This window comes from Bubalus kerabau, chromosome 9 (assembly GCF_029407905.1).
Source record: "Bubalus kerabau isolate K-KA32 ecotype Philippines breed swamp buffalo chromosome 9, PCC_UOA_SB_1v2, whole genome shotgun sequence".
In the NCBI taxonomy this organism is placed as follows: Eukaryota; Metazoa; Chordata; class Mammalia; order Artiodactyla; family Bovidae; genus Bubalus; species Bubalus kerabau.
Genome location: NC_073632.1, coordinates 23,127,030 through 23,154,186, shown reverse-complemented (window position 1 = coordinate 23,154,186; position 27,157 = coordinate 23,127,030). Strand labels below are relative to the sequence as shown.

Here is a 27,157-nt window from a genome sequence, read left to right as displayed (position 1 = left end):
AATTTTGGCACCCAAAAAAAGACAATAGAGGAAAACAATTTTAAAATCTGACCCCTCCCTCAATCAAGATTATAGGGTACCAAAAGAAAGAGACAGAAACAGAAAGAATGACATACTTAGAAGTTTTAAGATGAAGCTTTATCTTAAGGTAAACACAACTACAAAGATTATGATAATTCATGTGAAAATTAACTAGTTTCAAGTTATAGCCAGAAATATAAAATGGCTAAATACTTAAAATTTGATGAGTATAAAAAAACAGCAAATCCCTAACAAGAGGCTCATGAAAGTTTTAGCAGCTGACTATGAAAGTTATTTTTGCTAAGCTATGTATGACACAGCCTCCAAACCCTCAAAGTACTCCAGGGAGGTACTTAAGATAAAACCTATCCTCCCACCCCACCACCTTTTAGGGATGAGAAGGTGAACAGAGTATTAATCCAAGACCACACAAAACAATCACCAAGATTAAGATGGGGCACCATAAAACTCCTAAAAGAAAACATAAGCAGAACATTCTCTGACATAAATCATACCAATGTTTTCTTAGGTCAGTCTCCCAAAGCAACAGAAATAAAAGCAAAAAATAAAAATAAAAAATAAACCAATGAGACCTAATCCAACTAATAAGCTTTTGCACAGCTAAAGAAACCATCAGCCAAACAAAGACAATCTATGAACTGGGAGAAATTATTTGCAAATGATGTGACCAAAAAGGGCTTAATTTCCAAAATATACAAATAGCTCATAAAAAACAAACAACCTAATCAAAAATTAGGCAGAAGACGACAACAGACATTTCTCCAAAGAAGACATACAAATGGCCAACAGGTGCATGACAAGATGCTCAACATCACTAATTACTAGAGATTATTAGAGAAGTGCAAATCAAAAGCTACAATGAGGTATCACCTCACACCAGTCAGAATGACCACTATCAAAAAATATGCAATAAATGCTGGAGAGGATGTGGAGAAAAGGAAACCCTTCTACACTATTGGTGGGAATGTAAACTGATACAGCCATTATGAAGAACAGCATGGAGAGTGCTTTAAAAAAAAAAAAAGACTAGGAATAAACCTACCATATGACCCAGCAATCCCACCACTGGGCATACACCCTGAGAAAGCTACAATTCTAAAAGACATATGCACCCCAATGTTCACTGCAACACTATTTACAACTGCCAGGACATGGAAGCAACCTAGATGTCCATCTACACATGAACGGATAAAGAAGATGTGATACATATATACAACAGAATATTACTCAGGTTTGAAAAAGAACAAACGTCAGTTCCAGTGAGGTAGATAAACCTAGAGCCTGTTATACAGAGTGAAATAAGTCAAAAAGAGAAAAACAAATATATTTTAACACAGATATATGGAATCTAGAAAAATGCTATTGATGAACCTATCTGCAGGGAAGGAATGGAGATGCAGATGAAGAGAATGGACTTGTGGACACAGTGGGACAAATGGAAAAAGCAGCACTTACATACATATACTATCACATGTAAAACAGATGGTTGGCGAGGAGTTGCTATATAACACAGGGAGCCCAGTCTGCTGCTCTGTGATGATTAGAGAGGTGGCATGGGAAAAGCAGAGGGAGGTTCAGGAGGGAAGGGATATATGTACAATTATGGCTGATTTGTGTTGTTGTATGGCAGAAACCAATAAAATGTTGCAAAGCAAGTTTCCTAAAGTTAAAAAATTTTAAATAAAATATTCTTTAAAATAAAAAAAAAAAAAACTACAATGAGGTATCACCCTATACCAGTCAGACTGGCCATCATTAAAAGGTCCACCAACAATGAATGTTGGAGAGGATGTGGAGAAAAGAAAACCCTCCTACACTGTTAACAGTATGGAGTTCCTCAAAAAACTAAAACTAGAACTACTATATGATCTACTACTATATGATCTAGCAATCCAGACAAAACTCTGGCTCAAAAAGACACATGCTGGCTTCTGGTTAAAGACAATGGAGTAGGACGTACTCCTACAGCAAGGACACCAAAATAACAACTAGCTGCTGAACAACCACTGACAGGAGAACGCTGGAACCCACCAAAAAAAAGATACCCCACATCCAAAGACCAAGAAGCTGCAGCGAGACAGCAGGAGGGAGGCAACCATGATACAATCAAATTCCACACCTGCCAGTGGGTGATGTACAAACTGGAGAACAAGAATACCAAACAAGTTCTCCCACTGTCATGAAGGTTCTCAACTCCACGTCAGGTTTCACAGCCGAGGGATCTGAAAAAGGACTGGGAATCCCCAGGGAATATGACCTTGAAGACCAGTGGGATTTGACTACAGGACTTCACAGGACTGGAGGAAACAGAGACTCCAGTCTCGGAGGGCACAAACAAAACCTTGCCCACACCAAGATCCAGAGAAAAAGAGCAGTGACCCCACAGGAGATTGAACCAAAACTGCCTGGTAGTGCTGAAGGATCTCCTGTGGAGGCATGGGTTGGCAGAGTCGGAGACTCTTTGGGACCCCATGGGCTGTAGCCCACCATGCTCCTCTGTCCATGGGATTCTCCAGGCAAGAATACTGGAGTGGGGTGCCATGCTCTTCTCCAGGGGATCTTCCTGACCCAGGGATCAAACCCATGACTCTTGCATCTCCTACACTGGCAGGTGAGTTTTTACGACTAGTGCCACCTTTGTTGGATCATACATATATAATTACCTTAATCAATAATTACCTTAAATGGATTAAATGCACCAATCAAAAGACACAGACTGGCTGTGTGGATGAAAATAAGTACATGAATGCACTTCCACTTACCACATCACTCTGCTGGAACCCCCAAATTGCAGGTCATTTTATAATGTTAGGTTAATCACGTTCCCATTATGATTTGCAATTGTAATTATCTTTTATTTTTTTGTCTGGCTATTTCTTGTGAAAACTGATAAACATCTATTACTACTGTGATTACATAACTCTCACTCACTTAATAACACTGTATCATGATTGATCAACAGAAAAATAACAGAATTCTAAATTTTTGAACATGAGGGAATATTCTGAAGTGATGGTATCATTTACACTATGTGTTCCCAGGGCCTTGGGTTAGAAAGGTGTGTATACCTGTCAAAATGTATTCAACTGTACACTTATGACTTGTAAATTTCATTATATGTAAATTCTATTTCAAAAACCAAAACTAATGTTTAATAGAAAAGCCTAAAATCCAGATGCATATTAGAATTATCTTTGAATTTAAAAAAAAATACAAATGCTTGTTTTTTTTTTCACCAAAACTCCAGACACGTTTCTAATGAGCAGCCATGTTTGAAAACAATTGGACTATATTATGATGTTTTACTTTTACCTAGTTGGTTTCCCTTTTGCAATTTCATATTCAATGCTCCCATATCATTCACTTTATATTTTCCAATTTCTCCATCTCTTCCTTTGATATTCTTTCTTATCAAGTGTAGTAGAAAAGCTTCTGTATACATACATACAAATAGCATGTATAATATATATATTTTAGAAAACTTACCAATTTTTGCCTAACTAAAAACCTTGCAATATTTTGATTTCACTTGTTTGACTTAATATGAAAAGAATGTTAGATTTATAATTTTAGAAAAACAGGTATGCAACAAGAAACAAAGGTATACTGTATAGCACAGGTAACTATAGTCAGTATCTTGTAATAATCTATAATGGAAAATAATCTCAAAAATAATATGCATGTATATGTATAACTGAATCACCTTGCTTTGCACCTGAAACATTGTAAGTCAACTCTACTTCAATAAAATATATATATTACAGATAAGAATAAATAAATAACTTAGATTAAGGCAAATTAAAAAAAAAATACATGCACTCCAATGTTCATAGCAATGTTCACTATTTAGAATAGTCAAGAAATGGAAGCAAGCTAGATGTCCATCAACAGATGAACGTATAACATACAGACAGAGGAATACCACCCCACCATAAAAAAAAGAATGAAATAATGCCATCTGCAGCAACATGGATGGACCTAGAGGTTCTCATACTAAATGAAGTAAGTCAGACAAATTATCATATGACATCACTTATATCAATATATGTGGAATCTAAAATATGATACGAATGAACTCAATTAAAAAAAAAAACAGAAACAAACTCACAGACACAGAAAACAAATCTACGATTAACAAAGGGGAGAGGGATGAGACAAATAAATTAGGAGTTAGGGATTAGCAGATACAAACTACTATATATAAAATAGATAAATACCAAGATAAGGCCCTACTGTATAGCACAGAGAACTATATTCAATATCTTGTATTAATAATAATCTAGTGGAAAAGAATATGAAAAAGAACACATACTATACATATAACTGAATCATTCTGCTGTATACCAAAACTAAAACTGTAGATCAACTATACTTCGATTAAAAAAAGAAAAAGATTAGAGTATTTCCTGGTGGATTTTCTAGCTCAATGTCTTTTTAATATACCACCCTATGTCCAGGTATGCAGAAAAGGTAAATATGGAAGCCATTATGAGATAAGTAAAAGTGGTTGGCTCTTTAGAATAAATTTTAAAATCTATTCTATGCTTTAAAAAAGAATGGTCCTCCATAAAAAGAATGTTTATATCGGCTTTCCTCATAAAAAACAAACAAACAAACAAACCTAGAAATGACTCAGGTATCCATCATAGGAGATTGATAAATAAACTGTTACAGCCCTACAATACAATACTAAAGAGAAAGAAATTGCTAATGCACGCAACAACACTGGTGAATGTCAAAAATTCATCCTGAGGGAAAAGAAGACTTACATAAAAGTGTACACACTGTATTATTCCACTTATGTGAAAATGGTTACCTATGATGGGGCAGAGATGAGAAGTAACTGGTAGGAACATGAGGGAATACTCTGAAGTGATGGTATCATTTACACTATGTGTTCCCAGGGCCTTGGGTTAGAAAGGTGTGTATACCTGTCAAAATGTATTCAACTGTACACTTATGACTTTTAAATTTCATTATATGTAAATTCTACTTCAAAAGAAAACAAATATATATTGAACTCTAATCAGATGTCTGCTGAAGTGTTTAGGAGTAAAACTAAACTGGTGTTTGTAATTTTAAATGTACTGGAAAAAGAAGATGAATTTATCAAAATGATTAGATTTACAAATATATAATGCTGCTGCTGCTACTGCTGCTGCTAAGTCGCTTCAGTCGTGTCCGACTCTGTGCGACCCCATAGACGGCAGCCCACCAGGCTCCCCCATCCCTGGGATTCTCCAGGCAAGAACACTGGAGTGGGTTGCCATTGCCTTCTCCAATGCATGAAAGTGAAAAGTCAAAGTGAAGTCACTCAGTCATGTCCAACTCTTAGTGACCTCATGGACTACATACTAAACAATGGTAATTAGAATCCTTACCTTTGGGCTGCTGTTTTTACTACTGCTATCTGTGCATTAGCATGAGGAAAACGTCTTACACTTCCAGAGCATAATGATGTATTTTGTGTATTTTCACTCAATTTCTTATTGTTTATTTATAAATACATAATGCAGTAGTGTTCATTACAGAATCTATGTGGTACATGTAAATTCACTTTTAAAAGTCGGTTTTTTGGTATGTTTGAAAATTTTCATAATAGAAGTTGGAGGTTGGGTGGGGCAAGGATAGCCCTTTATTTTGTTTGAAAATTTAGCTCTGCTGGAAAATATATACCTCAAGGATAGTTAGGATACAAACAGCTATCTTTATTATGGTACTGTGGTTATTTATTTGCTTTTAAGTTATTTTTATCACCTTTTAAAAGAGAGAGACAAATTCGAAAAATGGTTTTCTCCATCATGTCGCTGTTACTATGACCAATTTTCATTATAAAATAAAACTAAAGTCATATATCATATTCTCATTATAATCTCCTTAAAAATCACTTTGGGCTATGCTGAATATGTGTGATAAACAGAGAACACACTAGGCAAAGAACACAACAGGCAGACATGAATAAAAGAAGAAACTCAAATCCACTTAACATATAAAATGCCTGGTCGTTAATGAGGAAATGTGAAAAAACAAATACTATTTCCCAATCGGTCTGGCAAAGCCTGAAAGAATGGTAAGATCTCATACTGCTGAGGAGCATATGAGAAAATAAACATAGATTATGCCTGTTGGGTGCTGATACCCTTTATAGAAAGCATTTTGGCAGAAACATCAAAAGTCTTTAAAATGTACATAACCTTTGACCTTGTAATTTTATTTCTAAGGACTTGATCTAAGGAAATAACATAAAATACACAAAATGTGCTAAATTATTAATCATAATATATAATATCAAAACATTAAAAATTTAATTATACTATATAAATATAGTGGGTCACCTCACATCTATTAAAAAATAAGAGACTTGGCTATAGTCCATTTGATTCTTTTAACTGTGTCTTTCATTGTGGTTTTCCTCTGGAATTCCAGTATCTCTTAATGAGAGTACAGGAACCAGATAATATCATAACAAAGTCAAGATGCAAGTTATACAACAATACACACAGTATAAATGCATCAAAAAATAGCTATATATGCACAGAAGTCTGGCAAGTTATCAATATATGTTAAGATACTAAAAGAAGATACCTTGACTGATTAAGATGAGGGGATATATTTCTTCTGCAAATGAGTTAAACACTGCTAAGTCAGATGATTTAAGTTAGAATCATAATGTAATTACATTAAGAATTTAATTAAATATTTACTCAGAGACAGCATATAACATCTATTAATACTCGGATAAGAACACAAAATCAGAATGGAAAACAAAAAGGAAGCTTAAGAAATCAGAAAAAAAAAGAGAAATCTTAAGACATTATTTTTCATGCTTAGAAAAACTGTAAAAAGAACACCAAACAAAAAATCAACAGGATATGTGACATGTCCAAAAATTACACCAATACTTAATTTTTACAAGTTTTAGTTTAACGGTACAGAACTGTTTATCAGTAATTACTAGCCTAGTGCTGATAAATAACTATAATTCATATTAAATGCCTCTTAAATGCAAAATAAAGGAGAAAAATAATAAAGGAAGTCCTCATAAGTGTTAAGAACTATAAAAAGATAGTGATACCTTTAAAGGAGAAAATTATTCCAGGTGCTATGCCACTAACTACTGATCCTGGGGTGTGAAAATATTATTTTAAAAACTATCTCCAAGGAAATCCAAAAATAAAACACAACCTTTATGAAACAATATACACAACATTATTATAGCCCTATCATTCATAATATATCCAAGTATATATGAACCTACCTAACACAAAACTGCGGAGAAGGCAATGGCACCCCACTCCAGTACTCTTGCCTGGAAAATCCCATGGACAGATGAGCCTGGTGGGCTGCAGTCCATGGGGTCGCTAAGAGACGGACACGACTGAGCGACTTCACTTTCACTTTTCACTTTCATGCACTGGAGAAGGAAATGGCAACCCACTCCAGTGTTCTTGCCTGGAGAATCCCAGGAACGGGGGAGCCTGGCGGGCTGCCGTCTATGGGGTTGCACAGAGTCGGACACGACTGAAGTGACTTAGCAGCAGAGACACAAAACTGAACTGACCTAACACAAAAGCGCTATCAGTTCAGTTCAGTGCAGTCGCTTAGTCGTGTCCAACTCTTTGCAACCCCACGGACTGTAGCACGTCAGGCTTCCCTGACCATCACCAACTCCCAGAGCTTGCTCAAACTCAAGTCCGTCTAGATGGTGATGCATTCCAACCATCTCATCCTCTGTCATCCCCTTCTCCTCCCACCTTCAATCTTTCCCAGCATCGGGGTCTTTTCAAATGAGTCAGTTCTTCGCATCAGATGGTCAAAGTATTGGAGCTTTAGCTTCAGCATCAGTCCTTCCAAAGAATATTCAGGACTGACTTCCTTTAGAATGGACTAGTTGTATCTCCTTGCAGTCAAATAGACTCTCAAGAGTCTCCTCCAACACCACAGTTCAAAAGCATCAATTCTTCGGCACTCAGCTCTCTTTATAGTGGAAAGACCATAGCTTTGACTAGATGGACCTTTCTGGCAAAGTGATTGATGTCTCTGCTTTTTAATACGCTGTCTAGGTTGATCATAGCTTTTCTTCCAAGGAGCAAGCATCTTTTAATTTCATGGCTGCAGCCACCATCTGCAGTGATTTAGATCCCAAGAAAATAAAGTCAGCCATTGTTCCCACTGTTTCCCCATCTATTTGCCATGAAGTGATGGGACTGGATGCCATGATCCTAGTTTTCTGAATGTTGAGTTTTAAGCCAACTTTTTCACTCTCCTCTTTCACTCTCATCAAGAGGCTCTTTAGTTCTTCTTCACTTTCTGCCATAAGGGTGGTGCCATCTGTGTATCTGAGGTTATTGATATTTCTCCTGGCAATCTTGATTCCAGCCTGTGTTTCCTCCAGCCCAGTGTTTCTCATGATGTACTCTGCATAGAAGTTAAATAAGCAGGGTGACAATATACAGCCTTGACGTACTCCTTTTCCTATTTGGAATCAGTCTGTTGTTCCATGTCCAGTACTAACTGTTGCTTCCTGACCTGCATACAGGTTTCTCAAGAGGCAGGTCAGGTGGTCTGGTTTTCCCATCTCTTTCAGAATTTTGCAGTTTACTGTGATCCACACAGTCAAAGGGTTTGGCATAGTCAATAAAGCAGAAATAGATGTTTTTCTGGAACTCTCTTGCTTTTTCAATGATCCATCAGATGTTGGCAATTTGCTCTCTGGTTCCTCTGCCTTTTCTAAAACCAGCTTGAACATCTGGAAGTTCATGGTTCACATATGCCAGTACACCAGGACTTATGTAGCTCCCAGGACTGGTGTATTCAGTGCCCCTGACCCTGCGGCAGGTCTCTGTTGACCCACAACTCAGCCGGAGACTCCTGGACACTCGCAGGCAAGTCTGGCTCAGTCTCTTGTGGGGTCACTACAGTAAAGAGTCTGCCTGTAATACACAAGTCCAGGGTTCAATCCCTGGGTCAGGAAGATCCTTGGAGAAGGGAATAGCTACCCACTCCATTATTCTTGCCTGAGGAATTCCATTAACAGAGGAGCCTGGAGGTCTACAGGCTATGGGGGCGCAAAGAGTTGGACATGACTGAACAACTGCAACTAACACTGTCACTTTTTTACAAGCTAAATATACCAATATCCCTTTCCCAAAGCTAACATCTTTCATGTGGACAGGTAATATTTATACATATACATACATACATATATATATATTTACATACTTTATTATGAGTCCACAGGCACAAACTGAGTAAGTAAATAAAGCAGCAAGTACAGCTCTTCCCTATAAAAAAATTTCAATTAACACATGTAAAAGAAATAAAATAGAAGACTACCATTAATAAACACTGAGTAATAATTGTTGCCAACAAGAGCTACCAAAAGATGCTAGTATCAGTGGACACAATTTTGAGGAAAAAGAGGGTATGTGCATAGTGTCAGAGTCCCAAGTTATTAATAAGGAGGGGAAAATAGCTGTATGGTGGAAGAACTCACCAGAAACTACCTAAGTAGGAGATCATGTTTAACAGTAATTAAGACAAACCAACATCATACAACCCTTGATATAATGTGTAGAAAAAGACACAACCTAACTTTCATGAAAGTTTTGCCAAAAATGAACAGCCTCAATCTAATCATAAGATGCAAAGAGCTGACTCATTAGAAAAGACTCTAATGCTGGCAAAGATGGAAGGCAGAAAGAGAAGGGGACATTAGAGGATGAGATGGTTGAATGGCATCACCAACTCAATGGACATGAGTTTGAGCAAACTCCAGGAGATGGTGAAGGACAGGGAAGCCTGTAACACTGCAGTCCATGGGGTTGCAGAGTCAGACATGACTGAGCAACTTAACAACAACAAATTATAAGATAACATCATTCAAACTTCCAAACAGAAAGGCATTCTACTAGTATTCTTCAAATTAATCAAGGAAACTTAGGAGATGTAACCAATATAAGATACTCAAACTGGATCTTGGAACAGAAAAAAGTTATCAGTGAAAAACTGGTGAAATGAGACCAATGTCTGTCTGCTTAGTTTAAAATGTTATACCAGTGCCAATCTCTTAGTTTGCAAATGTACTATGACTATAACATGTTAACATTAAGAGCAACTGGGGAAAGGGTAAATGAGTTCTAGTTTTATAACTTTTCAGTACTCATTTAAAATGATTTTAAAATAAAAAGGTTTTTTTAAAAAGGTTATTCTTATCTATTTAGTGAATGTCACTGAATCAACAAAGTTTTTCTTTAATTTCATTATTTTTGGCTCCACTGGGTCTTCATTGCTACACACTTTCCCTGGTTTTGCGGGTGGGCGTTGGGGGTGGTACTCTGCAGCTGCAGTGCTTGAGCTTAGCATCATGGTGGCTTCTCCTATTGCAAAGCACAGGCTCTATCTACACAGGCGGGCTCCGTAGCTGTAGCTCATGGGCTTAGTTGCCCAGTGGCATAGGGAATCCTTCCAAACCAGGGATCTAACCAGTGTCCCCTGCACTTGCAGGCAAATTCTTAACCACTGGACCACCAGGGAAGTCTCTGAATAAACAAAAAATTTTTGTAAAATGTCTGGGGCTCACTGATATCTAAAACCATATAACAGGCCAAATCACTTAACTTACTGAAATGCATCTGGGTAAAGGGAATGATAACCGTACCTATTGTGTAGTTCTTCCCTGAGGATCAGAAATAAGTTTCTTTTTGATCTAGGGAGAAAATAGTAAAGCACAGTGGTTAAGAGAACGTGTGGTCTTTATCATCATATAGACCTGGATTCTAGTACTAGTTTGTGTCCTTGAGCAAGTTATATAATCCCTGCAAACCTCAATTTTTTCCTCTGTACAAAACGGAGGTAAAGTTGGACTTAGCTTATTGAGATCCTGGGTAGGGAACTAGGATAAAAGCAGATAATCAATGTCAAGCATCTGACTCAGCTCAAGTGCAGGGTATGAGTTCAGTAAAGATTTAAGGTATGAATGTTAAAGAGGCTAGTCATTACTACCACATTTAATAAACCTAGTGAGCATAACTATGCATTACAAAGTATACTAATTCACATTCATAACAACTGCAAAATTATTAAGAAAGAATCTATGTCTCAAATATTCTCTTTATAAAATATGTTCTATATATACACAAAAGATTTTCATCCAAGGTATAGAAAAATACAGGTGCTTTAAAAAAAAAAAAGAAACTGCTGACAACCAGGAAAAACTCAGCTGCTTAAAATCATTCAATTTTGAATAGTAAGAGCCACTACTGCTATTTAAAACAAGCAAAAGGCCTATGGGATTAAGAGATACAAACTACTATACATAAAATAGACAAGCAACAAGAATATATTCCATAGAACAGGAATTATAGCCATTATCCTGTAACAACTTAATGGACAATAACCTGTAAAAATACTGAATCACAACACTGTACACCTAAAACTAATAATGTAAATCAAAGTATACTTCAATTTTTTTTAAAAAAGCCAAAAAATAAACAAGCAAAGGCCTGGGGAAAACAAGATGGACACACAGATTGAAAATCTCTAAATAATGAACATCAATTTGATGGTAGAACAGCTTTCATAAATGCTAATTGCTCTTATTAGTAATTTAAAAAAAAATTATTTCGATGTAAATTAAATTTCTACTTACAATAATATTTCAACATCTACTATTAACACACTTTTATCAGGTATGGTCTCTTTTTAATTCAGTGATTTTCTTGTCTAGAATAATTTTGATCCTAAAATTTAGAATATATTAGGCAACCACTGAATTAACACTGTTGCACTATATTAAGATTATAACATAGTTCAACAAAACAAAATTCTGAAGCTATAACCCATCCAGAGTTAATATTTGGATCCTGAATTTAACAACAATGCTAATATAATAAAAAAGACTTCCAACTATCATCACCTGAAGGTGTACTCTCTGAATCATTCTCCAATGATTTCAGATGAGAAATTCTCAAGTCAGTTATTAAAAATGGGTCTATGTATTTCTAGTATAACTGGGAATATTCTAAAGTCAGTGCTACATCCCTAATTTACCTTTCATACAACAACTCAAAACCCTTCACAGGTGTTAACAAATAAAACTGCACACTTACCAACACCTTGGGGCCGACTTAACCTTACAGGGTTACTTTCAAATTTTTGGACATGAGGTGGGTATTCTTTCCTAAAAAGGAAATTCATATAGTTTTACTCTAAAAGAAAAAAAATATTTTTAAAATGAAAATGTAGAGGGAATACTTACAATATGTTTATCAAAAGCAAATCATAGCTTGTTACATAAAAAGAGGTAATATAAAATAACACTATATCACACAAACATACTAAACCTTAATGCACTACAAGATCCCTAAGGGCAGTGATTATATTTTATTTAAACTGTTAATCTATGCCAGCCAACAGTGGGCAGTCTTTCAAATAAACATTTAATAAATGAATCCAAATATTTATCCTTTCAAAGTAGTCACTTTGGGAAGATACATATATCTCCCCAATGCACAAAATTTTAGAATTTTTCTTTTGGAACTACTTTCATAATCCATTTATAAAAACTTAAAAAAAAAAAGAAAGGCTTGTAATATTTCATTGTCACATGCAGTTCTGAAATAAAACAAATTACTCAGCTTAGAATAAATATCTGCCCAATTTTGCTGTAAATGTTTCTAGCTGTTTAACAATCAATGAATAAAGGGAATAAAGACTGAATTTGATCTTGTTCTTCAGGATAATTACAAAAGCAGTAAAAAAAAAAAAAGTTATATACAAAACTAGAAATCATGAAACAAGTATTCATACTGTGTAGTCACAAGTATGAATATTTGTGACTACATAAGGGGGTTATAAGTACATTAATACTTTAAAAAGTATATTAATTACATTGTCAGACTTCACACACAACCAATTCTCAGAATTCTGAACAGGAATCCTTAGTAAATAAGGATCCAAAAATGTCAGAGAAGTCCAAATATACACCAGTTTGGGAGAAAAGCAAAAAACCTATAGCTAAATTATGGGATAAAACCATTAAAGAAGGAGATTTGCAACAGACGAGGAAGCTAAAAATAGCTACTTCCCCATCCAAATGAAAGGCTCCAAAAATATTTTTATATTATTTAATGGGGGAATTAAAAGAGGTTATTCTGTTCTTTATAAATCCATTCGCACAAGTGATCAAACCTATCACAAAGCAATACAATTCAGCAAAAATTAAACAAAAATCCTAAAGGAGTTTTCCTTATAAGGATTTCATATTTTTATATTGCAAAAGTCAAAGCACCTGAATTGAAAGCAAAAATAAGAAAATGACAAGAACATAGTAAGAGCAGTGACAGCAGTGTGCTTCTGATAGCAGCGAGCAAACACTGAGCGTGATGTGCCAGGCACTGTTCTAAGTGCTGTGCATCTATTAATCACTTTGGCCTTCATGATAACCTTATAAAGTATATACTACTGTTAGCACTTGACAGATGAGGAAACTGAGGCACAATGAGGTTAATTAACTTGCCCATGGTCACAGAACTACTAAATAGCAACACCAGAATCTAAATCCTAGCAAACTGCATCAGTACTGGTAAGTAATGGTATTTACATTATTATTGTTGAGCAGTATGTGGTCCAACTGGGTCATTTCCACACTGTCAAAATTTTGTGAGGATACAAATTGTGAAGATGAGAATTTGCCTCAGAGACAGCAGTACCAGTGCTATGAAAAATAAGGTTTTCAGCTCCTAACTACATTAAGCTTTAAATAAAGTACATGTTTTTATATTCTACACATGTTCACACTAAAAATTATATAATATAGTCTTATCCATATACAATCAATTTTCAATCTGTTATAACTTGACACTGGAAAAATAAAAATATCAACTATAAAATACAACCGAGGCAATAAATTTGAAGCAAAATATGATACAACTATAGTAAACTCCAAAACCTCTATGTATTAAAACAGTGGACAATAGAAACAGTAGATATTCTTAAATACTAAGGATTATCAACAAGCAAAATGATTTGACAGAGTGGCCACAAAATCTGGAAATACAGATAATTTGGATTTTTGTCTATTTAAACCTGCTTTACTTATTCTGGGGTATGCTATAAACACAAGTTCATTCAGTAATAACTGGCATAAATCATCTAAGACAACATATCACAGATATATAGAGATTACCAATTCACTCAGCTCTCTGCTATTTGAGAGAATGCACTGAACTATGCATTGCTGATGAGGAACAAAATGAATATATATGTCATATAATGTCCATGACCATCATGTATTGTCATGTTAAAAATTATGTACATGTGCCAACATTTCCAAACCTTATGGCCACTCTGTATCTGATATTTACTGTATTTTGCCCTATGCAGAGCAAATTTTGTTTTAAAAAATAAAATAAGCAAATTACTGAAGTAAAAGCATACCTTAATTTTAATATAATTAAACAAGAATTTCAGAATAAAAGTATTTGTTTAATAAGAGAATTAAAAGAACTTTATAGATATAATCTTGTGTTAACTTTTGTTAGGTAATCAAAAATAAACTTTTACGTTAATTTCTCAGTATAAAGGTTCCAACACTCTACAGACATTAAAAATTTCAAACTTCAAACTAGTATGATGCTTAAGGCTAGGATTTAATTTCCCAGTGGATTTTCTTTCCTACCTTAAACCAAGCAGAAGCAGAGAAGTGTCCCTACCAACTGGGAGCATTTTTTCTTTTTTCTTTTGCTTCTAAGTGTTTTGTATTTAAGTTTTAGAGAACCTCATTTCATGGTCATGGATCCGATATTTTAGAAGCTGCATAAAACTAGATACCTTTTCCCCCTTCTGTGCAAAACTGTTTAAGTAACATCAGAATGTTCCGTTTATTAAAGGCTAGGTAGGCTTCAGCTTTGGAAGTCTTTTTTTAAAAAAAATAAAATTTAGAACAAATTTAGATTTACTGAACAGTTGAAAAGATAGTTCAGAATTCTCTTATATCCCTTACCCAGTTTTTCCTAATGTTAACACCTTCATCACCCTCATATCTATGTCACAAGACCCAAAAATCAACATTTGCACATGGCTATTAACTAAATGCCAGGCTTTGTTTGCATTTTACCAGCTCTTCCACCTTCTTCTAATATCCTCTTTGTTCTAGAATACAATCTAGGATTCACTGTTTTTAGTGATCCTGTCTCCCTAGGTGTGCGTGCGTGCGTGCATGTGTACGGCTCAGTCATGTCTGACTCTGCAACCCCATGTACTGTAGTCTGCCAGAATCCTCTGTCCATGGAACTCTCTAGGCACAGACACTAGCCTGCCAGGCTCCTCTGTCCATAGAATTCTCCAGGCAAGGATACTGGAGTGGGTTGCCATTTCCTTCTCCAGGGGCTCTTCCCAACCCAGGGACTGAACCTGGGTCTTCCGTACTGCAGGCAGATTCTTTACCATCTGAGTCACTACGGAAGCAGCTTCTTTATTTCTCAGACTTAAATTCTTTCTTATGACCCTGGCACTTCGGAAGAGACTGGTTAGTTATTACACAGAATACCCCTCAACGTGTGTCTGGTGTTTCACTCATGACTAGACCGAGCCTGTAGGTTTGGTGGATGTCTCATCACATCCTATCAGAGGTTACATGATATCAGTGATTTAAAACACCAGTAAGATTAACCGTGATCATCTGGCTAAGGTAATGTCTGTCAGGTTTCTCTACTCCAAAGTTACTTATTTTCCCTTTCCAATGTTCTATTTGGAAGCAAATTCAATTAGTCCAGCCCACAGGAGAGGCAAGGGTACTTAAACTCTGAGGCTTCTTCCCTGGTGTCTCAATAGTAAAGAATCCACAATGCAGGAGACGCAGGTTTGATTCCTGGGTCAGACCCCCTGAAGAAGGAAATAGCAACCCACTCCAGTATTCTTACCTGGAAAATCTGGTAGACAGAGAAGCCTGGTGGGCTACAGTCCATGGAGTTGCAAAGGAGTTGGACACAACTTAGCAACTAACAATGCTTCAACTCTATTTCTTTCTGAAGAGGGGAGTATCTACATATATTATTTATTTGGAATTCTTCTGCAGCTGTCAATTTCCCCCAATTCATTTTATGCAGCTTACAAAAATTTTAGGTTAGTTCAGTAAGTAAATCACTTATTCAATTATTTATACCAGTACCACCAATGGATATTTATTTTATACTTTAGGTTATAATCCAATTGTTTTGATTCTGGCCCTTGGGAGCTCTTTCAGTTGGCTCTTGTGTTCCTTTCCTGTGACGTCACCTTTTTAATTCTGATAAAATATACATAAAATTTACAGAAATATGGAATGCTTCACCAATCTGTAGGTTATCCTTGTACAAGGGCCATGAATATCTCTGTACTGCTCCAATTTTAGTGTATGTGTTGTTGAAGTAAGCGCCCTTTGGTTTTTTGAATTGGATTCTGATACTACAAGATACTCTGAGATTATTTTGTATTTTCCCTAACCCATCCCTGCTGCTGCTAAGTGGCATCAGTCGTGTCCGACTCTGTGCGAACCCATAGACGGCAGCCCACCAGGTTCCCCCATCCCTGGGATTCTCCAGGCAAGAACACTGGAGTGGGTTGCCATTTCCTTCTCCAATGCATGAAAGTAAAAAGTGAAAGTGAAGTCGCTCAGTCGTGTCCAACTCTTAGCAATCCCAGGGACTGAGCCTACCTCTGTCCATGGGATTTTCCAGGCAAAAGAGTACTGGAGTGGGGTGCCCTTGCCTTCTTCTAACCCATCCCTAGAATCAGCCATTTCTCCAGGTTCCTTTTATTAGAATATTAGAAACCAGGATCTGAGTGCTGGTTTATTTTTAGTTGGTTTTAATAATTCACTTTATAAACTGTTCCACTGCTGTAACTGATTGCAAAAGATGTAAACTTCTATAATAAAAATTAAATGTGTCTATTTCCATTAAAATCCATTATTCCAAACTTATGTTTAAACTTCAAATTTTTGAAGATTTATTAGAATTTCCCAAAGTTGTACTCTAACCAAAAACATTTTTGCATTTTAAATATTTTAGGGGAGCTTTATTCATTTCTCAGAGTATGTCCATTATGAAATGCACTCCTTTATCCTATTTAATGCTTCTAATCCTTAATTTGGTCTCATTTGTTGCTAAAATTCTACTCATGCTTTCCTTTTGTTTGCATCTTTAACTTATTTTTAATTGGAAGATAATTGTTTTCTAATAATCTGTTGATTTCTGCCATATTGTTTGTGTCTCTTTTGACTCTAAGAGTCAAGAGACCCTTTACTTACAAACCATTATTTTAGAAGTAGCTGATTCTTATAAATAGTATGATATAGCTGAGTTTAAACAACAGATTTGTCTTTTAATAAACATATTCAACCTGATCACAATTATTGCAGCTGATAAACTTCATGTTTTCCTTTCATCTTACCTTATGAGTTAACTGTTTTTTATATTTGTTTCATTCTTTCCTCTTTTTTCCTATTTTTACTGACTTACACAATTACTTTTCTTTCTTTTTAAATTTATTTATTTGGCTGCGATGTGTCTTAACTGAGGCATGTGGGATCTAGTTCCCTGACCAGGAATCGAACCCAGACTCCCTGCACTGGGATTGCGGAGTCTTGGTCACTGGCCCTCCAGGGAAGTCCCCACAATTACTCATCACTTTTTTTTTTCTCCTCTGGTTAATGTAACAAATACAATAGTTACCTTCCCTGTCTCAACTCTTATTTCAATTGCATACTATGTTCATTAACATGGTATCAAGATTCCAACTATTTCCTCAAGCAAGATATTCTACACACCCCAAAGACATAAAGATCTTTAAAATCCTTTCACTTCCCCATCCTATCCCATTCAATCCCTCTCCCTAAAAAAGCCATAAGATTCCTTTTACCTATGTCTTTCTACCTCTCTAATTCCTAGACTTTGCTGAGCGATTAATAGTTTTGAACAGTCAAAGATTATTACTGCTATTCTATTTGGTAAGTGAAACAAGCTTAGCCTCAATTAAATAACCACATAAACCATACATAAAAGACTATTTTTTTTTAAAAATCTCAGATATTTATCAGGTAGTAACACTTCTCTACCTAAAATGCACTGAAAGTTTTCAGTGAGTGCACCAATGTAAAACTCAAACTCCTGAGATCATCTTACAAAGCCTTTTATGATCTAGGGGTTCTAGCTGACCTTACTAAACCAACCCTCATAACATTTTCCCCTTTGCTCCCCAAGTTCCAGCCACACTGGTCCTTCTTTCTTTCTCTGAACATACCATACTCATGCCAGCAGTAATATCTTAGTACCACCTTTTTCCTATCTGAAGAAGCCATCTCTATGATCACTGGATCTGAGTCTACATCCAGTCAGTCCTCACTTAAACGGTAGCTTTGTAGCTGAGTTTCTCTGAACATCTAAAGAAACCATACTGTCACACTATATCACACCATCCAATTGTACTTTTAAACACAGAACTTATTAGGTGCTTTACTTATTCATTATCAGTTGTTGTCCATCAAAATGTAAACTACAGGAGAACAGAGGTCTTGCCTGTTTTGTTCATCACTGTATTCTTATGCCTAGAATATAGCAGGCACTTGATAAATAGTTGGAAGGAATAAATGTATATAACTAAAAGGCAGTATGTAATTGGAAGTGTATTTATCAGGTTCAACAATTATCTAAATATTGCAGTACAAGAATGACAATGTCAAAACCAAATCATTGGCTACCATGCAGCCACCATAAAGGAATTCAAAATATTAGCCTATGTGAAAATAATATAATTGAGGCCTGGTAAACTGAACATGTATTGATTAGACAGGCTAGCTGGGAGTTCAGCACACCTGGATTCTCTGGTCTGTTGACTGTCCTACTCCCTTTTCAGACTTTTTCTAATGTTTCCATATTCAACCACTGTTTTCCTCACAGTATGCTTTATTATGTGGCAAGGCATGTCATTCTTCTCTTCCCTCATTTACTCTTTTTACAAAATTAAGACTGTTGCTCTTCTCCAATATTTACTCTTCGAAACAAACTTGAGTCAACTGGTCAAATTTCCTAAAGTAACAAAGTCAACAGGATTTCTAACTAAAACTCCATTAAATTTACCTTAAGGAGCAATTCTATCAAATAACCAACCAGGAACCCAATATATGCCTCAAATCAGGTTCTTTAGGTATATTTATAAGGGGGCTATACATCATTAATTTTATTATTGAATATTTTAGTTTCTACTATGAATGAAATTTTGATCTTTTCAATATATACTTCAATTGATGAGTGAATTAAAAAAACTTAATTAGTCTTACAATCTAGTATCTTGCTATACTCTTATTTCTCAGATATCAAGATAGTATTTTATAAGGCTAATATAAATTGGTACTACCTGTCTGCAAAACAATTTGGAAGTACCTATCAAGAACATTAAAAATATTTGTAAAGAATCCTTCCTAGAGATTTACCTTAAGAGACATATTTAGAAATTTATATACAAAGTTGTTCATCAGTGTGTCATATATAACAGTGAAAAACAACCAGACATGGGCTAATGGGTAAATAAATTATGTATATCTGCAGGACAAGCTATTCTGTGATCATTAAAAATCATTTTTAGAAGCAAAAATTCAGAATATGCAGCTGTACTTTTACTATGACCCCCTGTTAAGATATAAAGGACAGAGGAAAATACATTGTAAAAGAAATGTATAAAGATGCTAATGATGTAGTTTCTATTTTAAGAACTTAAAAATTATAAAATATTTCATTATAACAGTTGTCTTTTCAAACATACCCCATATTTAAGTAAACATGTCTAGTGTTTCTCATATATTCTTTTACTACATTCTTTTCACCTTTGTACCTGTTATTTCAAAAGGCTGTATAATATGAACATACTATTTATAATAAAATATTTTTAGAACTTTTGAAATTACTATGTACCAATTATTTCATAATTTGTCACAGTCTATTTAAAGAGGGGGGAAAAATAGTTCTAATACCAGATTAAGTATTCCAGGTTGCTGGTGCCAGCACGTACACTGTATTCATAACCCACTGTCCAAGAGTCAGAAAAGAAGTCACTTAAGTCACCAATGGCACTCACAACAAAGAAAAATGGGAGCAATTTTTTTAAGTTTGAAAGCTCTGGACCTTAAAATGATTGTTTATTATTTATTCCAGCTTGGTTTTAAACCTAAAATGTACCTCATTGTGCCCAGCCTAGTTTAACCTTCCACAGCTCCCTATCTTTCAGTTTATTAGATAAGCTATCCTCTTGTAAAGCAATCATTTAGTTCAGAGATTTTTAGTCCTTCATATGTTAAGGGATAAGGATAAAAAATTTTCTATTGCTCTTCAAACATCAGAAAAACAGATGTGACTTTGCTTGTAAGAAGAGACGGGGAAAGGCTTATGTCAAAAATAGTTCCAGAGTAAAATCTACTGACAGAAAATTTCTCAGCTTAACTCTGACAAAGATAAAATAATTTTAGGTAAGAATCCAAAGGATTAATGGACTAAATTGAAGCTAACAGTAACAAAGGTTCTAAATAAAGCACTCCAGTGTATTTATGTATTTTATAAATACCTGCTGCTTTATGCTAGTCCCTGACTGTAATGTTGGTACAAGAGACAAAGAATTTCAGTATCTATTCCAGATATTTCAAACTTTACAGAATATATGTCACTTTCAAATAATTATCTCATTTGTTCTTCACAAATCTCCTTCAAAATTGGGCAAATATCATTATTCCCATTTTAGAGTAAGTTATATGGTAACACTGGTTACTTAATTCTATACCTTTTGATTCCTATTCCAGTATTATTCCAACAAGACTACAAGCTCCAAGAGGGTAGGAATTTCTGTCTGCTCCTAGAAGAGTGCCTTGGCACATAGAGTCACTAAACATTTGCTGAATGTATCAGTGAATAAATTTCCACAACAGAAATATGCCTAAGAAGCCAAAACAGTGGGGAAAAAAAATCAGTTTAACCCTCCAAGGCTACTGGGAGAAAGAGAATACTCTAAGCTCTATACTATTCTGATAATATAACAATACCTGCATTTTATCTACTATAACACACAGGAAGGAATGTTTATTTCTATAAAACAACAGTCTGGTTCATGTGTGACTGTATAGTTATTTACTGTATATTCTTCAGCAATTTTATTAAAAACATCTTATTAATGGTCTTCTCTCCAAAACGAGTCACTTATGAGTTAAAAATTTTAAAGACATAAAATCTATATCTGAAAAGAAACAATAATTTACTCAAAAGAGAAATAGTAGAATAAATTTTCTTTTCTAGGAGATAGGTAATAAAATATCTGCACAACCCATTCATTTAAAACATATAAGAACTGTGAGGTATTTCAGAATTATAAAATAATATGCCTAAATCTTTTGCTGACAGAATCACCTTATAGCTCAGAAACTTGGTGTTCATGAAGTAAGATGGAATATATAGCATTCTATAAAACACTGTAAGTTGTCCTCTTTGCTTCCTCTACACCTTTAAACAAAAGTATAGAATCAAAGTCACACAATTAAATCAAAGTATAGAATGTCCCTTCTTTTGACTGTCACCAATGACACAAAAGTATTGGCTTAATACAAGCGTTGTTTACCTGTTTTGGGAGGGGAGAATTCATAAAAGGTTCCTGAGATTCAGGGAAGCAAGACAAAAAGATACGCACATGCACAAAAATTTCCACATATACATATTGAGGTGAGAGCTATTCTTAAGGGTATTTGCTTCAAAACAACTACAATCATTTCACTATTCAAAGAAATGTGTTCTTAAAGACTTGTTTCTATGTTATTTACGTTACATTATTCAACATTTCTGCTAAAGGATGATGTGTCTGCTAGAATTATTACAAAGGGAACAAAGAAGGATCATAAAATTCTGTCACAAAATTTTGGGTCAGAATAGAGTTTAACTCCAAGCTTAAGGTATTCTATTCAATTTTTCACCTCACTCTAATAAAGTATTAAGCACAAATATTATCAGTAAAATACAACAAGAAATATTTATATTATGTAACTGAAAATAATTTTACTACTAAGATCCTGAAATACTTTATTTAAAGTAGTTACACATCAGTATAAATAAATAATAATCATTCATGGAAAAATGTATGTTGCGAATCATGGTGAAATATTACGCAAATCAAATATCATGTTGTGCTATGTTTCCTTTTATTAAAATAATTAATAAGCTTAACGACGAACTCGAATTCAGTGATTTTTCAAAGCATATAAATAATATGATATTTTATTGTTGTATCCATGCTCTAATTTCATCAATATTAAGCTTACCTTTCCTTTTGGTCCAGACTGCTTAAAACATGAAAAAGAAAAAAAATGTAAGAGGCAAGACCTCATTTTGATATATCACTATAGTTTTAGTAAGTGCAGTCAATAAGGCAAAACTATGATTTACTTGTTTTAAATACATCACATATGTTATATACTAGTTCTTTCAATCCTCTCAGATATGTAAATTGGTTTTCAATTTTTGTCAGTACAGAAACTAATTTATATCTAAACATATTTGAAGAAGAAAAAAGGATGTATAAAGGTCAAAAAATTCTTGAAAGAGCTTTATTTAACAATACAACATTTTAGGACATGTGTTATTTAGAGTGGTTACAGCAATAGTCTCCAAGGAACAATACAATTTTCTAAAAGCTATACAATTTTTAGAGGTCCCAATTCTGTTATCAGGAGTGATTACAGCAGTCCCTTGGTTATCTGTACGGGATGGGTTCTAGGACCCCATGCAGATACCAAAAACAGTGGGTGCTCATGTCCCTTACATAAAAGGGTATGGTATTTCCTCCCATATACAGCAAATCATTTCTAAATTACTTATAGTGCCTAATACAATGTAAATGTTATATAAACAGTTGCAAGCACCAGCAAATTCAAGTTTTGGTTTCTGGAACTTTCTGGAATTTTTTCCTTGAATATTTTTTAATCTGTGGTTGGTTGTATCCACAGATGTGCAACCTCCAGATACAGAAGTCCGACTGTATTTGCTTCTGAGCCAAAAAATAAAAATAAAAATTTAAGGTTGAAACTTTACCACAAAAGCTTTATATTAAATACAAATATATGGCTGGAGACACTAGAAAAAATCCTGGGACTTAAAATCATGGCCTCTATTCAGAAGTCCAAAGTATAAAAGGTCCACCCTTTTCCACAGTTCATGGAAAATTTAAAAAGCTATCAACATCAATTACTCAAGGGTTTTTATAAAACCCTCAATTTAGAATAAGAGTCATATTCTGCAATTATTCCTATTACAAAGAAAAATAAATATACAGAACTGTAAGCAAAACATAGTTAACAAAAATCTCTGAGTCCCCATATTAACTCCTGAATTCCTATCATGTGAAGCATACAAGTAAAATATCCATTCAGTCCTGGCAAATTAAGAAAAAATAATATGGTAAGTTGGTTTTATATCAACAACATTGAAAAGAAACATTTATCTCTTTAAAAAAATTTTTAATGATAAGGAAAAGAAGTATTACAAACTTATATGAATACCATATTTGAAATTTTACTTTTGTTATTTAAAAAATGTGACAATCTGTATAAGATAAATTTATATTGGACAAATGACAGAAAAATGAAGGAAAATTATCTATCATAAACCTATTAAAGTGAAACAAAATATAAACATAAAAGCTCAATCTGTCTGTCCTTATGTATTTATTTGTTATGGTGTTACATTTTTAAGAAAAGTAAAATGAAAACCAAAACTTAGGCATTAATACCTAATCTAGTCATTTCCTACTCTACACTGTTGTGCCCAGAGTTCTCACTGTTGTGAAAAGTGTTTAGTACCACAGACAGAAAGAGGTAGAAGACACAGTAGAAACGGGCTTGGTTCTTTCCAATAAACCAAAGGAGTTAGGAAGAAAACAAAACCCCAAAATATATACATTCATGTTCACATCTCTTACACTTGAAAAAAATGCATTTTCTATGGTATTTAATTATGAGTTATGGTAGTTTTCCAATACTCCTCACCTCAATATGTGTTTATTATCAAGCCCTGCCCTAGAAGAGTTTATATATTCAAAGAAAGAGAGAGAGAAAGAATAAAAGAAGGAATAAAGCTTTTAAAAAATGAGACAGGAAGCCATTATTGGTAATGTAAGACTTCGTAAAACTGTAGATTTAATGTTCCTTTTGGACTACTTCTGCTCTTAAAATTTAAAAAGAAAACAAGCTGATTGATTCTGGTATCTATGATTTGATTTTTGACTTCCTTTTGGTCAAAGTGGTACTTTTCATTAATAATGAAATCTTGCTTATTCCAGGAGCCCATTTTCCTATTTATGAATTACATATGCTTTTGTAAACATTCATGTTCCTCTAGAGTCCTTTTAAGTCTTTCTATCTAGCCTTAAATAAAAATTAAAAAAAGGCGAAAATGTAAACAAAACATAAATCAATAAATAAGCTCTTTTTCCAAGTCTAGTTAAAGTTAGGAGTGGAAATGGTACAGTTATAAAGATTTTTAATTTTCCGCATTTCATTTTTTTCTATACTATCTCCATCACTATTAGTATATAAACAACCTACCTTTTAAATATGAATTAACATTTGGAATAGCAGTAAGAAACCAGACTGCACCCATAATATCCTCCAAATAGTAGTTAATCTGATCTGATACTTTAACACTCCTTTCTTTTAGATTAAAAAGGTGTGATGTACTTATTTCAATATCTTACAAATTACACAAAATGCAGGTCTGATTTACTTAAAAGACCAAGGTACACCACTCACCCCCAGGAAGCATGGATTATGTGTGTGAATTACCAACTAGTGACACTGCCTTTAATTTCAAATGCAGAGGTGAGAAAATAAGAAAAATTAGGTGAAACCGTAAAAGCCAGTGTGCTTTTACACATCTGAGGCCTGACAATTGTGCCAACACTACACTAATTAAAACCAAAAGTTTGCTAGCTATCATCTTGGGTGAAGGTTTTTTTCATGCTTATTGAAGATGTGGTTCCTACCCCATGGAGAGTTCTCTTAAGGCTAAAACACTCAAAAGCTTCTTTAATACTTTCTTTGTGAATTTTTCACTGCTATAAATAGTACTACACATACTTTGCATACTGCTACTGTACTCACCAGGTAAACATTTGCTTACTTGTTACTCTGTCTTCTACCCTAACCAAACTTGAGCTTCAAGGAAAAAACTGTCATACTCATCTTTGACTACTCTGTACCTATGTATGTAGGTACATGTATGTAGCATCCTGCATGCTTAATCATGTTCCACTCTTCACAACACTTTGGACACTAGCCCACCAGGCTCCTCTGTCCATGGGATTTTCCAGGCAAGAATACTGGAGTGGGTTGCCGTTTTCTCCTCCAGGGGATCTTCCCAACCCAGGGAATGAACCTGCGTCTCCTGTGTCTCCTGCACTGCAGGTGGATTCTTTACCCACTGAGCCATAGGTATGTAACATAAAATCACTTAAAACTTTTGAAGGAAGGAAACTGGGAAAACTCTCAATGACTAGTGTTTGCAAGTCATAATCTTTTTAATGACAGTCACACTGCAGTAGCACTAAGAAATATTTATTCTATGAGAGACAAACCTAAGGAGAATCTGTCCTGTAGACATGACACTTCAGTCTTCCTTAATGCCCCTACTTGTCCTTCACTTGTGTTTTCACTCAGGATTGTTTATTAAATACAAATGAAATCAAGTTTTTTATTTTTCTAAGAAACATTATTTTACTAATAAATACCACTCCTATTAACAGAAACTAATTTTTTATACAGAGGCATAATGTATACCTTATACATGGCAAGGTATAAGTGGTGCCATGACACAGAATTAAAAAAAAAACACAAGCCAATTCCCAAACTGAAATCAATTTTTAACATTACCAATGAACAAACACGAAATGGGGAGAATAAGGCATAGTGTAAATAATTCTGAACTAATAGATAACTTCTAAACCAGTAATAATCTTGGTTGTAGAATATATCACTTCATTATAAATTAGTATTTCAACTTACACCTCATTTTCAGAATAGAAAGTAGATTTTTCTTAGTGATGAATTATATCAATGTGATCAGTATATGAGAAACAGTGTGTCTATCCTTCTAAACTTCTTTCTTCCCCTTAATTACTTTCCCTTTATTGTTTCTTCTCATGTTGTGCTACGTGTAGGCCACAGAGCTTGATGTGTAAGGCAAGTCAATTTTTTGGTATGTATAGTAATTTGTCCATTTTTTTAGCTGAATTTCTAAAACATCTTACAGTAAAACTATGAAAAATATTTAGGCAAAGAAAAGATTTTCTTATTGTGCTAAAGTATGAGAAAAATTTAAGGTTTTTAAGTTGAAACTCTGTGTTATAGCAAATACAGCAAGCCTAAGAGTCAGGACACATTTTCTCAATGAAAAGCAGTCTAGATCAGCAGTCTAAAAACTGAAGAAAAACATCTAGTACATATTTTAAAATGAACATCTAGCACATATTAAAAAAAACCTTTAAGTTTTACTAGCTATAAAAATTTAATGCAACTATTCAAAATGCAAGAAATAAAGAGATAAATTATTTTGTAATTATTGGAGCCTAAAAAATTTTTTGTTGGCTGAAATTGACTAAGAACTGAAATTCAACTGAAACTTCATTACCATCTAAAAATGGTTATGAAAAACCTCAAAAGCATTTAAGAACATCAACTATCACACTATCCCTTGAACTATTTCAAGATTCAAGTAGCACTTTCATGATCAATGAGAACAGTCATATTTATGAAAACACAGAAATTTCTCGTTTAAAACAATGTGATTTACTTTGATACTATGAAATCTTATAAACCTTACAAAGAAACTAAAGTAATAACTATAGTTTTACTCATCAGAACTAAAGTACCAGCTGAAGACCTCTCTGTTAAATGTAAAAATCAGCTTAATTTAACAGGAATATAATCCAACAGAATGGCTTTTACTTAAAATGTCTCTGTTTACAGACTGCAATTTATTTAAAAGTAGATATAAAATAAAAAAATTGTAGGGTATGAATTATATCAGAAACATGAGTATCTCTTTAGAGACAA

General features: G+C 34.3%; 1 protein-coding gene and 1 non-coding gene across 10 annotated transcripts in view; both read right to left on the bottom strand.

The window, feature by feature from the left end:
• Nucleotides 1-27,157, bottom strand: part of SENP6 (SUMO specific peptidase 6) — a 132,048-nt gene that overhangs the window by 52,566 nt on the left and 52,325 nt on the right. For 4 of the 9 annotated variants that reach the window (XM_055534832.1, XM_055534826.1, XM_055534829.1 and 1 more), the window contains exons 6-7: nucleotides 22,373-22,393; nucleotides 12,153-12,223 (exon numbers count right to left, since the gene is read on the bottom strand). The exons of 1 other annotated variant lie outside the window; for it this stretch is intronic. In XM_055534832.1, the coding sequence (XP_055390807.1) occupies nucleotides 12,153-12,223; nucleotides 22,373-22,393 (92 nt within the window). Of the gene's footprint in view, nucleotides 1-10,702; nucleotides 10,751-12,152; nucleotides 12,226-22,372; nucleotides 22,394-27,157 lie in introns of those variants that run through there. 4 more of the 9 variants (XM_055534828.1, XM_055534830.1, XM_055534827.1 and 1 more) reach the window with 3 other exon arrangements.
• LOC129620313 (U6 spliceosomal RNA) lies at nucleotides 16,356-16,459 on the bottom strand. The gene has a single exon (XR_008698496.1). It is a non-coding gene; the product is annotated as a U6 spliceosomal RNA (small nuclear RNA).